This window comes from Trichinella spiralis, assembly GCF_000181795.1.
Source record: "Trichinella spiralis strain ISS 195 chromosome Unknown Scfld6, whole genome shotgun sequence".
Lineage (NCBI taxonomy): Eukaryota > Metazoa > Nematoda > Enoplea > Trichinellida > Trichinellidae > Trichinella > Trichinella spiralis.
The window spans coordinates 5,185,094-5,201,754 of NW_003526945.1; the positions used below are offsets into that span (position 1 = coordinate 5,185,094).

The 16,661-nt window shown below is 31.8% G+C and overlaps 3 protein-coding genes across 3 annotated transcripts, besides 1 other annotated feature; 1 reads left to right on the top strand and 2 right to left on the bottom strand.

Moving 5' to 3' along the window:
• Positions 1 to 2,004: 2,004 nt before the first annotated feature.
• Positions 2,005 to 3,383, bottom strand: Tsp_11787 (hypothetical protein). The gene is made up of 4 exons (XM_003374153.1): positions 3,205 to 3,383; positions 2,544 to 2,592; positions 2,460 to 2,512; positions 2,005 to 2,419 (listed from the first exon to the last, which is right to left on the bottom strand). Exons 1-4 carry the CDS (start codon positions 3,381 to 3,383, stop codon positions 2,005 to 2,007), a joined length of 696 nt encoding a protein of 231 aa, XP_003374201.1.
• A 1,850-nt stretch (positions 3,384 to 5,233) lies between these two features.
• On the top strand, positions 5,234 to 7,935 carry Tsp_11788 (potassium voltage-gated channel protein Shaw). The gene is made up of 3 exons (XM_003374154.1): positions 5,234 to 5,435; positions 7,561 to 7,678; positions 7,740 to 7,935. The coding sequence occupies exons 1-3, from the start codon at positions 5,234 to 5,236 to the stop codon at positions 7,933 to 7,935; spliced, it is 516 nt and encodes a 171-aa protein (XP_003374202.1).
• Positions 7,936 to 8,637: 702 nt separating this feature from the next.
• Positions 8,638 to 8,751: a sequence feature (Potassium channel RNA editing signal; Rfam score 67.38).
• Positions 8,752 to 11,332: 2,581 nt separating this feature from the next.
• Tsp_11790 (chordin) lies at positions 11,333 to 16,372 on the bottom strand. Its single transcript, XM_003374155.1, has 18 exons — positions 16,307 to 16,372; positions 16,030 to 16,156; positions 15,873 to 15,947; positions 15,682 to 15,796; positions 15,515 to 15,608; positions 15,275 to 15,416; positions 15,069 to 15,209; positions 14,851 to 14,942; positions 14,633 to 14,641; positions 14,359 to 14,509; positions 13,909 to 14,018; positions 13,541 to 13,663; positions 13,257 to 13,413; positions 12,647 to 13,185; positions 12,463 to 12,586; positions 11,811 to 11,914; positions 11,471 to 11,758; positions 11,333 to 11,350 (listed from the first exon to the last, which is right to left on the bottom strand). The coding sequence occupies exons 1-18, from the start codon at positions 16,370 to 16,372 to the stop codon at positions 11,333 to 11,335; spliced, it is 2,475 nt and encodes an 824-aa protein (XP_003374203.1).
• Positions 16,373 to 16,661: the final 289 nt, after the last annotated feature.

A 16,661-nucleotide genomic window follows, 5' to 3' on the forward strand; every position in this document is an offset into this window, starting at 1 on the left:
TTTTCGTATGCCATTAGCATTTGAACAAAATCAATTATTTTCCATCAGTAGTTCTGACATGGACGTCATTCTGAATTTTGACCACAACCTTTCAACAAATAGCTGAGCTTTGAGACTGCAAGCTATGATGCTCCTTTCGTCTTCACCCTTCTTTCAACTTTTTCGTCTTTATTACAAATCGGCTACGACGTTATCTTTGTAGAACCCACTTGCATTTCATTTCATGGATGCTACCAAAATTACAACTCGTCTTCTACGTTCTGTCGTTCATACAATTCCATGATGCTTCCAAATTCATAAAATGCACGCATACTCTATTGTGCTGGACAGAGAGAAATAGAAGTGATTCAACTTTTCTTTCAACAGATCTTTCTCATTAGTTTCTCCATGTTAACAGACATTTCGGATCGGTTCACAGCTCTTAAAGTAAAAATTCTTTGAGAGAAATTATCCAATGTCGATAGAATCATCATCTGCCAATGTGCTATTGCTTAACAAACGCTTCATTTATAATTCAGCCTATCATACTCTCTGAAATTATATTTCCAAGCCTTAATGATGTCACTTGAAAAAGTACTAAACAGCACCCGTCACACAACAGTGAATGTGTTGGTCCATTAGCTGTGTTGTAAAGACATAGCTTTACAGTCTATTAAAGTTTTCAGGTATTAATCATGTAACGGTAAGTAACTATGAACAAATAAAAATATTTTTTAAATTCCAGTAACATGCAACTTATTTTCAATCTCATCAACAAGACAAAACTTTACTGCATCGCATTTAAATATATGGGCATTTCTATTGTAGACATGCTCCTTAATTACTGTAGCGTACAGAAGGCCTTCGTAACTACTGATGTTCAGGTTCTTCTGGCGAATCGAGCGGTGGAATAAATCCCCGTCTAGAAGAATATGGATATAGAGTAAACGAAAAAACAGATTTTTGGATGAAAACGTTTATTATGATAAACCAACACAACAAAATCGATCGACCACCCAATAGCTCTTGATGCAGAGTATTTCTTTTTGCAACTATTCTACTGACCAGTGCTCTGCGCACTTAACAAACAAACAATTCTTTTCTGAATGCCGTTCACAGCAGATGCATATAGGTGTTTTGCGCAGCCACTTTCTTTGTTCCTTCGATCAATTTTTCGTACTTTCTCTTAGCATTTCCGGTGTTGTTGCCGATTTTCACCCACGCACTCAACGGGCTTTAGCGGATGGAGCTTACTTGCTTCCCACGCGGCTTCACGTTTCCATCTAGCAGTTTTGCTGCTAATCTATCACGGCTGTCAAATTCTTATCAGCGAGCACGTGAACCATGTTATGAAGAAGCTTATCTAACCTGAAGCGTCAGCGTAAACACGCCTTTCCCACGGCGTGGTACAATCCCCCTTCCATTTTATTTTATATTTGCACATATTATTTTATAATGTATGAAATTTATAAATAGCTAAGTTAAAGAACAACAGGATATGGACAATTTTTGTATGGAATGATTGTTGTTTTAGAAACAGAAATTCGTTCACTGTGAAAATTATGACAATTAGTTGTGAGATTATTTCGAATATTTGTTTCAATCGTCCGAAAATGTTAAATACTTTAAAGTGAATAAACAAATATGAAAATTATGATCAGTTTTGAAATTATCATTTTTCCAAAAGATCTGTGAAGGAAATGGAAAAATCTCAGAAAAATTAAGTTCCGAAATGTTAGGAATATTGCATAAATATGTGCATTCAAAAACGGAACGTTGAATATAATTCACACAACGTTTCAATTACTTGAAAATAACTCACCATACTTAAAAAAGACGATGTATTTGCATACTCGATTTGCATAATAAATTGATGGAGTGAAGTGTCAACTTTAGCTTTCTGAAATGCTAATTTTGTGGTTTGTTTTAATTTTATGGTTGATTTCATTTGAACAGCCATTTCTTCTTTGACATAAAGCAAGTGTAAAAATTCTATACTCCAAAAATTAACAATTCAGCTTCGTTTCATATTCCAAAAGTGATGATCCAGTCATGAATTGCTTCCAAATATTCCCTTTGTAGGTTGTACGTCGGAAGCAAGTCCATTGATTGAGTTGGTTTTTTGATCGTCGATTTTTGCGTGTGATTATTTTTCCATAAAAACTGGCTGATATTATCCACTTTTGTGCTTGTCTTTGATGAAGCAGACACATTCGGTGTGCATTTATTTTTTGACAAAATTTCCATCATTATTGAGGCAATGCATTCAGGAGCAGTGATAACAATGTTCAGTTTTCTAATTATCGAGGTCTCTCGATTAGAGATGATCTGTTTTGCAGCCCACCAAGTGTTATCAGATTTAATTAAATCGACTTGCTGCTTTTCGTTAATAGTTACTGTCCAGATTTCTTCCGTGCTAGTTAGCAGCTCAATGCTAACTCTATTATCATCAACATCAATTTTCTGTCTACAGTATTCACTGTGTGCAGTGTTTCTGAGCAATCTTTGTCACATCCACCAATGCAGTAGTACGCTGGAAAATTTTTAGTTTTTTAAGAACTTACTGATCTGTACAATGTAGTCATTGTTGAACTTCGACGTACGCAGTTGTAACTGAACAACAGCAATTTTCTTCTGCGGTGGGCGATTGCAGTGTTTGCTTAGTTTCGTCACATTTTCGTCAAATCATATAGCGCCTGCGGATAGCCATCATTGCTGGAGTAGTAGCAGCGTGTATGCTGACGAGTATCATCATTTTATTTAGTTTCCAATTAAAAGATTGTTCATCATTTTTGGAATTTGCATTTCAAATGTTCTGTATAAGAAGACAACAGAAATCATGCTCAGCTTGATGAAAAGCTTCAATTTGACTGTTCATAGCCAGTTTTAATTGAATTTAATTCTTGCCTCTAATTTTATTGCTCATTTAATAGCATCTGCGCTACGTTTTGATATATTTGATATCATATTATGGGTTTGACAATTATTCTCTATAGTGACAGTGTCCAAATTCACAAAATGTTGAAGAAAAGATCAAATTGTCCGTGTTCATTGTTGTGGTTCTCGTCAGGTACAAAAGAGTTCAATTTGGGTTTACATGAATTGATGCAAAAATGCAGGGCTATATTGATTTATAGAAAAAATTTAATTCAATAATCAAACGAAGAAGTAACTGCAGAAAAAGTTTTTGTTGCAGAGTTTCATTTGAAATTAAAACCTACTTACGGAGAAATAGAAATTTCAAAATTTTCCAGTGTATTTTCATGACTGCTTGAAGAAAGGTTGATGCGTCTTTTGTAATAAAGCTTTGATAAAATGGACTCTTTTTGGAAACCATGCAAGTCACTTGCCATGTAAAAAATTGCATTACCACCGCATAGTGTCATTTTTATCCTGTGTTTCATCTGAAACATTTGAAAAGCTCAGATGCTCATTAAAAGACGTGCATCAACAGTAATTTGCTTGGAGTTGCATTACTGATTAGTTGAATCAATTATGAAGGCTAGGTAATTAGTAGTAAACTTTACAATACGAAAACAGAAGAATATTATTATACGAGTGAGTGAACTTGTTTCTTGTAAAACGGTAACTTGTCATTTGAATAATATGAATCTATATATATATATATATATATATATATATATTTATTTATTTATTTATTTATTTATTTATATTTATTTATTTATTTATTTATTTATTTCTGATAAAATTTTATTCACCAATGCTATGTATAACAATTTTTTGAAGAGTAAATGAATTTGTAATTTTCTGTTGGCAATATATCTTTTCAGTACAACTTCAAAGCAGTGAAATATGTAAAAATGTATACAAGCAAAAACATAGCGCTGCTATTAGCAAACAAAATAAAATGATTAAAGTAAAAATAATAAATGATAAAGACAGCTCGAAGCTTTTAATAACAATAAAACTATTCAAAAATCCAAAAATTGCTGACAAAATTACTATTCAAACATACTTTTCAAGAATGCTAATTCAGTAAAACTCTTGTCTTCATCTACAGTTCCTTTACAAAATACAACTAATATAACATTTTCATGTGATGAATTTTTAATCAGAAATAAATGAAAAAAAAATATTTTTCTATTCTTTTTTATGCAGATTTTCAAAAAATGAGCCGTTTCGATAAAACGTAAAAGCGTAGAGAATATAAATAATGCTAAAATAATGTTTGAATAATACCTTGCATTAGATTGATTAGAATATAGTTCCAAATATGCCTGCTTTCAAAAACTTATGATATCTGAAATTATTTTAAAAAACTTAAATTATCATTTTACAGCTTTCTCAGCTTGTTTATTTGTAAGTAAGGAAGAAAAATGCTGAAATGAATAATAAATCAATGCAGTGTCAAGAGTCACCTATATCAATAGTAAATATGTGATACAATATAAATATAGATTTTAATAATCAGCTCATAAACTAAACTGGTGAACTGCAAGAAATATAGCTGTTTGCAAAGAATTAACAAATGAACAGTTGCTTACGCTATGCTAAGGAAGAGTTGCGCTAATTATCATCCACTGATGTTACAATTTTAATGTCTTAATGACAAATGTTTTAATTTTCAGGAAGTTCAGAGTAATCAGTAAGATAAGTTTCTAAATAAATGGCTTCGATCAGACTAATACAACTGCTCAGTTGCAAAGCCGTTGTTGTCGTCAATCCTTTTGAATAGGTTTCGTAGTAACAAATTTGCTGACTGATTAATGTTAATAAAGTGATGACATGACATATGCACACGCAAATATTGGAGCTTTGTTTTTTTTGATACAATTTGAATTGATGGGATAAATAGATGAAAGTTATCTTGGAACAATAAAACAAATGTTGTTTCTTTCCAAGCAGAAAAAATGAAAAGAGCAGAAAACGAAGAAGGAAAGCGGTGAAGATCAGCAACGATCATCGATTGTCAAAGCAACGTGGTTGAGAAGAAAACAGTAAGCTGATTATAAGGATTGTCAACGACGAAGCAAAGTGGAGAGCACCAGAGTAAGAGCTCACAGATGCCAATTAGTGATGCTTATTTTCGGAGTTGCTGTCTGTCAATTGCTTTCAGTTTTCCCTTAGCTATTAAACATGCTAGCAAGCACAACGCAGCCTGCTAGTTTTGCCTTTTACAAATTCATGCCTCCCTGTTCCAAGCTTCTTTGCAATTACTTGTTCGTCTTAAAATATACAATACGACTGGTTACAACGCTTTAAATTTTAGAACATCGAACCGGGTGAACATCTAATGATGGATTCAGAAAATCGAATTATTCTCAATGTTGGTGGAGTGCGTCATGAAACTTACAAGCACGTTTTAAAAAAGATTCCTGCCACGAGACTTTCTCGACTAACCGAAGCACTGGCCAATTATGATCCTGTCCTGAATGAGTACTTTTTTGATCGCCATCCTGGAGTTTTTGCTCAAATTCTCAATTACTATCGTACAGGTAGATTTAAAAATTTTTACTATTCAAATTTACCATGCATGCTGTTGGAGGGTTTTTATAATTGTATATACTTTAGTTTTAAAAAAGACTGATTTCTAATATCATCGATAATTGCATTGCTTTAATCAAATAATATTATTGAACCAATAAAAAATTTCTTTTAATAAGGGAAAGCAATTTGCATCATGCTGTGGCATAATTTCATTACAACATCTTCTTTCTGTCATCTTGTCAACATAGTTTGTTAATTGCTTAAAGAATGAACTTCCTAAACAGATATACTGAATATTCTTGAAATGATAATTTTTAAAAATTTTGATTAATTGAAGGATTTGATTTTCGATTAGTCTCATTTCGCATTGCATTGTGCGAAAAAGAAGAAAATGGATTTGCTTTCCGTGAAATTTAGCTGATATCCGTTCTCCAGGTTTACGTCACTTTTTAACACCAGCAAAAACAAAAGTTATAAATCGATATCTTGATTATTTGAAGAAATTGAGTGGAAATAACACTCAAAGCAGTGCATATAATCAAGTTTTAAAACTAAATAAATACTAAACTTTGTTCGTTTTCTGATGCTTTTGAACAAATGCTATCCAAACGTTGCGTGCAGAAATGTGAAATGGAAATGTAGAACATTCAAAACTTCAAAATTTGGGCACAATATCATTGTAATGGAGCATTTTTAATAAACGGACATATATATACTTATTTATATATTTATAATACACTTTTTTATCAAAAAATATGGATTGGAAATGCTTTTGTTGGATTTTTCCAACGAAAACAAATTAACATTAACACATTGCATGGCAGTTTCCATTTTTGTAATCCAATCATGCGAAAGTAAATTTTAATGTGCCGACATTCGCAAGTTATGACCTTTTTTTAACTTCTGTTCAATATTGATTTTACACACATAAAAGTCATATTGAAAATGAATGTTTTTTTTATAATAATAAATAATAATAGTAATAATGTTTTAGGAGAAAAATGTAGTTACAAGCTGTAAAATTTTTAAGTGGTGGTTGCATTGTCATCTAGTCACTTCTGAGAATACCTTTTATTCACAGCTATGACATTTTGAAATCAATTTGCAATAATCAATGCATTCTACATGATTTCTGATATTTTTTTAACTTTTTGAAGGCAAAAAAAGTTTAATGTTTTTCATTTATATGACCATGTTAACAACAGAAAACTTTTCACGCAAAAAGTGGGATTACAAAATTCACCGATAATTTGGCTGTTGATTGTTGATGCACAATAAAATTCACAAGCCTGACAAACAAAGTAATAGTTCTCACGTTACACGTACCATTTTTAAACCGACTGATAAATTGATTTACTCTAAAATTAGATAAGCAAGTAGCATCTGTCTGATTAAGAAATGCAATCTTCCGCATACGCATTTTAAAACGTACACGATCAGATAATTAGAGTTATAACATAAAGTATTCATATGCAGAATATGCAATATGATTAGTTTATATTTTATTTTGAAATATTTCATGCAATATTTAAATAAAGCATGACAAAACTTAATTATAGTAATAATAAATCTATTTAAAAGTGAATGAAGTTAAAAAAATTGTTCAAAGAATGCATTTTAAATTGTCGCATTTCCATTTATCATTGCATCATATCATTTCATTTTACTTCATTTGCAAATTTCTCCACTGAATCAAATGGATCAAAATTACAATGCCAAAATCATAGATTATTACAGCGTGTATTTACATTCACATTTTTTTGCAAATTTTACGCACGTTTATTTTATAAAAAAAATGTTCATAAAATTAATTGCACACTATTCATGCCACAACTGAATGAACATTTCTACCCTTGTGGAATGCTCTTAAAAGCCTTTTTCTATATATTTTGCTGCATTTACAGTGTTCTGACATTTTTTTGCTCAATTTCAGCTTTAAAGTGTCATCAAAATGTCCTCGCTATATTTAATATAGATTTCATTAGCAATACAATTTCAATTAGATACTTGGTTTGTAGTTTCTTACATTACTAAATATTCAGTACGAAACAGCTTTGATAAATGATAAACGTAAAATTATTGTAACTGTACGATGCAAACTAAATCAGTACACACGCTATTTTACATTTGAAGGAAAGCTGCATTATCCAACAAACGTTTGCGGTCCACTTTTTGAAGCAGAGTTAGAATTCTGGGGCCTAGACGCAAATCAGGTAGAACCTTGCTGCTGGATGACGTATACCCAACACAGGTAGAAATGCATGCTCATCACAAAGAGGTCACGTGAATAATTAATGCAGCTTTTTGTGAAGGGATACTAAAGAAACGTTAACAGTGATAGACCAACTTGACATCGACAACGACCGATTGAGCGAAGAAGAAATTGCCAAAAAGTTTGGATGGGAAGACGATTACTTAGCGGGAAAGCTTTCTCAGTGGCAACGTCTTAAGCCAAAGGTGTGGTCACTGATTGACGAACCCTGGTCGTCGTCTTACGCTCGAGTATGATTGGCATAAAATATGATGCAAAAAGTCATTCATTTCAATTTGAGCTTTTTTAAAAATATCTCATTGCAGGTTGTATCCGTTATATCGGTGTTTTTCATTTCGCTGTCAATTTTTACATTTTGCATCAAAACACATCCTGGTTTTCGTATACCAAAGTTGCGCACAGTGAACACACTGGCAGAGAATTATTCATCGTCGACAAACTCATTTAACAGTACAACTTTGTTTGCAATGAACCAAGAAGATATTGGCAACCCTGAAATATTTTTCCTCATTGAGCTCATCAGCAACATTTGGTTTGCATTTGAACTGTCCGTCAGATTTGTCTTCTGCCCAAACAAGAGCAAGTTTGTTCGCGCTCCAATCAACATCATTGATTTGATAGCCACGTTGTCATTTTACGTCGACTTAGTGATCGAATCCATGTCACTCAACATTAACCAAGATACCATTGAACTGTTCAGTATAATTCGCATTATGCGACTGTTTAAGTTAACACAGCATTCATCAGGCTTGAAAATTTTAATTCAAACCTTTCGAGCCAGTGCCCAAGAACTGACTTTACTTGCCTTTTTCATTTTATTAGGAATAGTTGTGTTTGCTGCTTTAATTTATTATGCAGAAAGAATGCAACCAAACCCGCACAATGATTTTGATAGCATACCTCGTGGTCTGTGGTGGGCAATTGTGACAATGTGCACAATTGGATTCGGTGATATGGTGCCGAAAACTTACATGGGCATGCTGGTCGGTAGCTTGTGCGCTTTGACCGGTGTGCTTACGATTGCCCTTCCAGTGCCGGTTATTGTCAGCAATTTTGCAATGTTCTATTCACACGCTCAAGCACGAGCAAAACTCCCAAAGAAAAGACGCAGGGTGCTGCCTATCGACCAAGCGAAGCTTCAAGTTGTAAAAGCGAATGCGCATCACAATCTTAGCTCATTGCACACTTAATTTTTTGCTGATTTTATCACTTTTATGCATACTAATTTTCCAAACAAACTGAAGGATATAAGAAATAAATAAACAAAGCGAATTTTATTTATTTAGCATTGTATCAAATTTTCATAATAGATAGACATAGACAGAGAGACAGAAGGAAAAAGCAAACTGAGCTAAAAGGGAACAAAAAATAGCCTATTCTAAACTAAAAGTTCATAAACGGATCATAATATCATTGCAAACATCAAAGCATGCGCAAATTGGCAGATGCTGCCGCTTGATATTCTCTACAAAATGATACTCTGCCCACGTTAACACCAATTATCATCAACTCGAGCTGTTCTTGTCGAGAAGACAGTATTGTATTGTTGGCTATTTTTGTGTGACATGAAATTGCCAACAAAATGCAATAAATGAAATTTTAAATGGCATGACTACAGAACAGTTCAGCAAGGAAAAAGAAAAATAGAAAAAAAGAACTGAAAATACCAGGATTCTGCACTGAAATAATTTGCGCATCAGTTTCAACGATCTCTACTCCCACCTTCAGCTGATGCTACGGAGCTAAAAACAAAATGTTTGAATATTATACTTTAAATATTAATCAAATTAAAAATTTCATCTCAAAAAATTAAATTTATAAATTTGTGAATAAACACAACCAAAAACTGAATATGATTTTGTCCAATACAGCAAATAATAATGTCGTAAGTAAATTTCTACTCGCTTGAATTATTCTATAAAATAATCATTCTGCATACATTTATTCTTTTTTCTGAGAAACTGATTAACCTAATAGGGTTTTCGTTTTACATGCACATTATTTAAAAACGGCAAGTGCATAATTGCATACGAAATATGCTAATAAAAATTGAAACATGTCGTCTACAATTGAAAGCCATGCTGTTGTTCTCGTTCGTTGCAAATGCTGAACACATTTTTGGCCATGGCAAGCGTGATGAATGTAAACTACACTAATTCTTTTTTAATTTAATATAATTTAATTAACTTTAATCCTTAATAAATTCCATTTAATTAATAATAAAAATTATAAATAGAGTTATGAAAATTAAAATTCATCCTACTTTCATTGTAAGTTGCAAAAGAAATATGAATTCGATTAAACAAACAAGCAGATTTATTATTACAACTACCCTATCCACAATAAAATGTAGCATTATCAAGCTTCGCGTACAGACAAGAACATATATGATAAGGTGCTAGCATTGCAATTGGCATTACGTAATTCCATGTGCATCATGCAGTGCTGAAGAAGAATAAAATGGTAACTAATGATGACATCACTCATCACCACACGCAAAACGATTCTTTGAATTATTTATGCAAAATAAACTTTATCTCAGTCAGCAGCTTAAGTTTCATCTTTATGAATGAGGATTCAAAAATAAAAGTTTAGTTCACTTATTTGCCCAAACAAACAATTAATTAATTATACCTCTCACTGTGGTGTCATTTGTAGGCAGAAATGAAAAGTAAACTTAATAAATGCGACTAGCTACTGAAAACAGCTTAAAAAGTAACCAACCATCAGAAAGAAAGAAAACATTTTAATCACCTTAATTCTCCGAATGCCTTATGCACAGAAACTGGTAATTTTAAATGAAAAAAAAGTATATGAAAAAGGAAACACTTACATTTACACCTTGGACAGCAACCGTTGATTCTTGATCGATCATTACAAGGAAGTGAGCTACAAGACGGACGTTGACAGAATACTCTGCCGTTCTAAAGCAAAATATGCAAAATTCAAGCGTTAACAATCGTTTTTGTTTGTACAATACTAATTAAAATTGCAAATTTTATCAATCATTTCAATTCGTAGGCCTGGGCATTTGTTTCATTGTTATCAATATCAAACATGAACAAAAATTTGATAATAAGCTTAACATATCTTTTCTTAATAACAGCTTAACATAATAAGCTTAACATGATAACACTTTTTTATCAGCACAAGCTTTAATGTCATTGATAGAAAATTTAGTCTTTTATTACAATATTGTTTATGCTTTGTAAAGCATTCGAATATAATTTAACTGAGCTCTACAATAATATAGCGACAGCAAACAAATTATTATTTAACATTTTAAACATTGATTTCTAAAAATTATTTCAAACATTTTTTGTTCAAAAAGAATATCATAATGTTACGTTAAATTGTTATTGGTATTTTATCACACAAATATATGTTGACACAACAGTAATAACTATAATATTATGGGCATAAACATATGCATATGATAATGAGCATAATTAAAGTAATTAAAGTGCATAATGTGCAACTAAATTTACAATTTGTGCTTATTATTTATGGAAGAATATAAATTTAAACATAATCATTTTTGTAATGCTGCAGTAATTGAAAAGTCATTAAAACTTGCTAGATAACAATGTCGATAATTCAATACGTAAACATATCAAGCTATATATATGTATATTAATATAACAACTGTGTCTATAAAAAAGTTAAAGTATTAATTTTTGAAATTTCAGAATTGAAAAAAAATATACGTATGATAAAGTCAATGTGAAATTAGTAAATAGCATTATAGCAATAATTCATAAAATTTCTTACCTGACATTTGCATGTGATGCACTTTAGTGAACCAAGATGCAAAATTTTTGGAGCAAACACACTTTTGTCTTGATGCCACTGATTGTTGAAAAAGCAGCTACCAGGCGAAGCATCGCCCTGCAAAGAACTGCTAGTCACAGGCATCACTTGTTCAGTGATTTCAGTTCTTTGTACAACATCTTTACATTTCGGACAACAATCGAGCGCATTTTCACGATATCGTAAGTTGGGCGGGCATGCCGGAGTGGGGCAAGTCGTTTTTCTGCACATCACTTCGCTTGTGGAATGCTTAAATTAAAAAATTACAAATTCCAATAGTGAAACCACTACTCAACGTTACAAGGCATGTGCAAAGTGCGCATCGACTGTATCCGAATGGTGGAAGATAAGGATGCCAAGACGAACCGGCAGCGTGCCATTTGTTATCCGCAGTCCAAAAGCAGCCTGTTCATAATTATTAATGCAATTATAATCACATAGAACAGAATACTTTTAATTATTATTAATGAGTAAAATATGCTAAAAAAAAAATAACTTTCTACTTCATTTATGAAAAGTATACCTATACTATACTATACTATACTACAGTATCGTAATTTGCATAATAATTTATATTCAAGATAAAATATTATTACGTATAAAGTCACAAGAACTTTATGCTGATGCAATAAATCAGAAAGCAAATTGTGCGCAATTTTATTCATTGTCAAAAAATGTGGTTGAATATAAAAATTTTACTACTTTAAACAAAAAACCTGAACATTTTCAAAACTACTTTCAACTGATAAGAAAAAACAAATGATTTTATTATTGATTTATGATAAATTTTTAGAAGTAAATTTCCATTCCTTGTCATTTATACTTGAGCAAATTTCTCAAATAAAAAAATTTCAATATGCTTTAAATTATTGACATTTTTGATATATTTTACTTGGAAAAGTTTATGCTTCATAATCGTTAAATTGAAAAGAATTAATTTAAATGGAAAATACCTTTTTCAACGGAGGTGTTACTGTCGGACATTTGACAGACGGGGCAACATTCGCCAGGTTGTTTCACGGGATCTGCGCAGTCAGCCTGCGGGCATAAAATCGGATCACATTTGATATTGCCACGCTAAAAATGTGATAATAATAAATTGTAGAAAGCAGTTTTTACACTTTTAAAACAATGTACCTGGCAACTGCATGTTGTGCATTCTTCATGCAACGCAGGCCAACTACTGCCGTCGTTGTAAGTAACCTCGTGGTATATGCAGTCGTTTGTTCTCATAAGCATGTTAACCGCCTGGTCTTCGGCGACAAAACTATCACGCTGCAAACGACGAGGCTTGCAGTTGTTTTCTATAGATATATTGCCTGCAATTTCGCCGGTTGGATGTGAAAGAGTTGAAACGTTCAAATAAAGCTGCTCATCCGCCAAAGCGTTCAGAACAGCCAAAGGAGCCAATGGTACATGACCGTACAAATATATTTCTTTCAAATCAGTGTTAAAACTTTTGATATTTTTCAGTTCCAACAAACATTTTTCATTCACTCGATTGCACAAATTCATCGTAATTTCTTCTGACTTTAGTGCTGGCAAGCTTGACAATGTCACAGCATAGTACAAAAGACAAGTCTCTTCCACGTCCACTGTTGCAAACCAAGCAATTCCAGCAGCTGATGTATTGACACGTTTTTTAAATCTATTTCCAGCCAAAAGTGTCGGGAGATCTGAATATTATGAACAATTATTTTTATAGCACGTGCATGTGTGCAAATTTGATGATTTTAAAGCAACATACTGTTGGTCAGTGTGACAGCATCATTATGCAGAACTCTTCTGATTGGACCACGAAGCAGAGAATTGCCATCCTCATCGGCCATTTCAAACATTAACTTCTCCCGGAAAAGAAGTTGCAAATTTCGCACGTTCAAGAAGTGGGTGAGAGTTCCAAATGTCTTCAATGTGTTAATATTTGATTTTGTGCAATAAGCTTTGCAAAGCACAAGAAAATAATATCACAGTAAAAGCACAAGCTTCATAAAAAAAATGTAAATTAGCATAAAAGTACAGCAGTAAGCATACCAATCCATTGAGAAATTCTTTAGGACTGGAAGATTCGGCAATTACACGCTTACGATTCTGGCGAGTCTCTCGTTCAATAGTAAACCCATACAATTGTTCTTCTTTAAAATCTGCCACTTTTACCTAAATGTTACATTAATAAGTACTTTTTTGTTGCAATATTTACTCAGTTTGTTGCCTGACGTCAGCATTTTGTTAATTCTTAGGTAACTAACTACCTTTTTACAAAAAAAGAAGAAAACTTACCACGGAGCGTTCATGACGATATCTTGTATTTTAGCATATATTACCAAATAACAAGATGTGCAAATTAATTATTTTATAGAATAAATTATTTGAATAATTTTCAAAGCTACATTTCTACTTACTTTATATTTTGCCGCACTGTCTTTCAAAATCTCAATAATTGCGTATCCTGCCGTTCCGTTTGGCTCCTGAGTTGTCATGTTAAAATTTTCTGAGAGAACAGCTTGATATACTAAAATGGATTAATAAAATTTGAAAATTTTGAACGCTAAATTAAATAAACTCATATAATTATTAATGATATTTTTTAATGCGTTGATTCTGCATTGTTTAAACTCAATTTCAAACGATATTTCAAATTATGTAAGTTAGTTACAGCATACGCTGTATAAATTATTTGCATTTTAATTTAAAATTTAAATAATTCAGTTTTTTTGTCTTATTTGCTATTTATTCAGCGTTAAACGAATCATTCAATGTGAAATTTGCATGAAACAATTGGTGAACATGAACAAATGCATCCTAACAACAGAATAAAATAATGTGCAAAAAATAAAGTTTAAAAAGCATACCATCACATGACTGTTTGGGCATAAAGAGTCCAACGAAGTGCTTCGGGAAAAGCTGTTCACCAGCGAGAGTCATCAGTAAATGACCACGAGATAACCATCGTTGTTCAACTGCATTCAAATGAATGCTGACTTCAAACATAAATGAGCTATTCTACAAAATACAAATGTAAATGATTTGACAAATTAGTCATAAAAAATTTTTACATTGTAGAAATTGAAAAACAAAAAAGAACATAAAGTAAGTAATGAATGAAAATGAATGCGTTCAACATACACTTTCAGTCTGTAAATTTTTAAAATTACAAAAAATTTTCGCAAAATGTTGCTCTATACAGGAAGGTATTTTGCTGCATTTCAGAATAAAAATTCAGATTTGAGAAATCAAATTCAAATAAACAACATTTTATCAAATACTTATTTATTATGCATACTATTGTCAACATTAATTTATATAGATACTTTTTTAGTTGAAAATTGACAAGCCGTGCTTACTTTGAGATGTGTTAATCTTCCCCTGATTGTTTTTGAAGTTCGATGTCGACCATCATTCTTTTCTAATGAAATGAAGATAACATTGGGCACCACTGAAAACAAAAAAAAGTAACAATAATTTTCTTTTGTTACAGTCTAAAATTATTATTATTTCAGAATATAATTTAATTCATGAAAATTCATAAATAATAAATTTTATAATGTAACAACTAACTAACTACCCTTGCGTTCAACGCTGACATTGGAATTTAACCAGCCAACAATTGCCAGTTGGTCCCCGTTGCCATGAATGTCCACCACAGCCACTCCTCCATAGCCAGCTTGATAAGATGAAGGAAATAGCAGAACATTGTAAACTTCTATAATAAAAAATGTAACAATTCAATATTCAAAGTTGAAAATTGCAACTTCCAGCCACGTTTACCACGACTGAGCATTTTGTGCTTGATTATAGGGCCTCCAATTATGCCCTCTGGTCGTCTCTTAGTGGTCAAAACAATTTGCAGTTCGCCTCGTTTTAACGCATGCACATAAATTCTCGGCATTTCCGACCATACAATGCAAACCTTAATTAATGAACAATTAATAATAATGACATTATTATAGTTGTTGTTTTCGTTAATCAATTTTTGCATGTTCAATATTATTAACAGCAGAAATTTACTTTTTGCTCTATGTCAGTTTGTTTCAAAAATACTTCATAAAGAATCATACTGTTGACATCCAAAATCTGAACAGTAATTGGAATTTCTTCTAATCTAAAAAAAGTTAAATAAATATATTTTTCTTTTTAAAAGACGTTGTTTTTCCAATAATTTACATGCATCATACCTTTCAAAATAAACGGACACGTGAAGCATATTACGATCTAATGTAATATATGCCCTTCCAACACCCGTACTTCTGGACATTCCACAAGTTGGGCCTGTCATCAGTGCCATGAATTCTAATAAACATGTTAATCAATTTTCCATTAAGATATGCTTATATAATAGAATAGAATAGAATCAAATAATATATACCATGATAACCTTGATTCCAATGAAAATCGTTCGCTTGAGTATATGAACTACCAAATACATCAACTGGAACGACTTCTGGAAAGCGATAAAAAGGTAATTATTTTAATTTCAAATTTTATCAATTAATAATAATAATAATAATAATAATATATTTTACCCATCCCAGGGCATGTTTTGCAACATTCGCCGGATAAAGTAATTGGATTCGCGCAAGGTGGCTTTTGACAAAGATTGACAAATTTTCTGCATGTTACTCGACCAACAATGCGCTTCTTCTTTTGAATCTATCGAACAATTGAAGTTTATAAAATAAAGCAACTATTTTTCCATATTTCATTTTTATAATAAACAATATTTTTTAAATAAATAAATATATATATTAAATCATGAAAGTATATTTTGCAAATAAATGCTTGTCAGTAGTGCATATGGACCAGAGGTTCACAAATGATCAAGCGATAAATATTAAATGTTGTTGTTGTTTGGAAAAAATAAATCATGCTTTATCAAATTTGTTTCAATATCTTGGAAATTCTTCGGTGTTTATAAGTTCACAAGTAAAAGATTAATTTTTGTTAAATGTTATTGGTTAGTAATTGAAAGGAAGATTTATGGTTAGTGCAGTTTGCAAATGAGAGAATATTAAACGACAACGCCTGCAGTGCGCAACGTTGACAAGAATTTTCCGACAACTACAAACCAGTAAGATCAATTTGAAATATAATCTTGCCAAAAATGCAAATTTTGGCTATTTTTATCACCAACCGCCATATAATAGATATATATGTT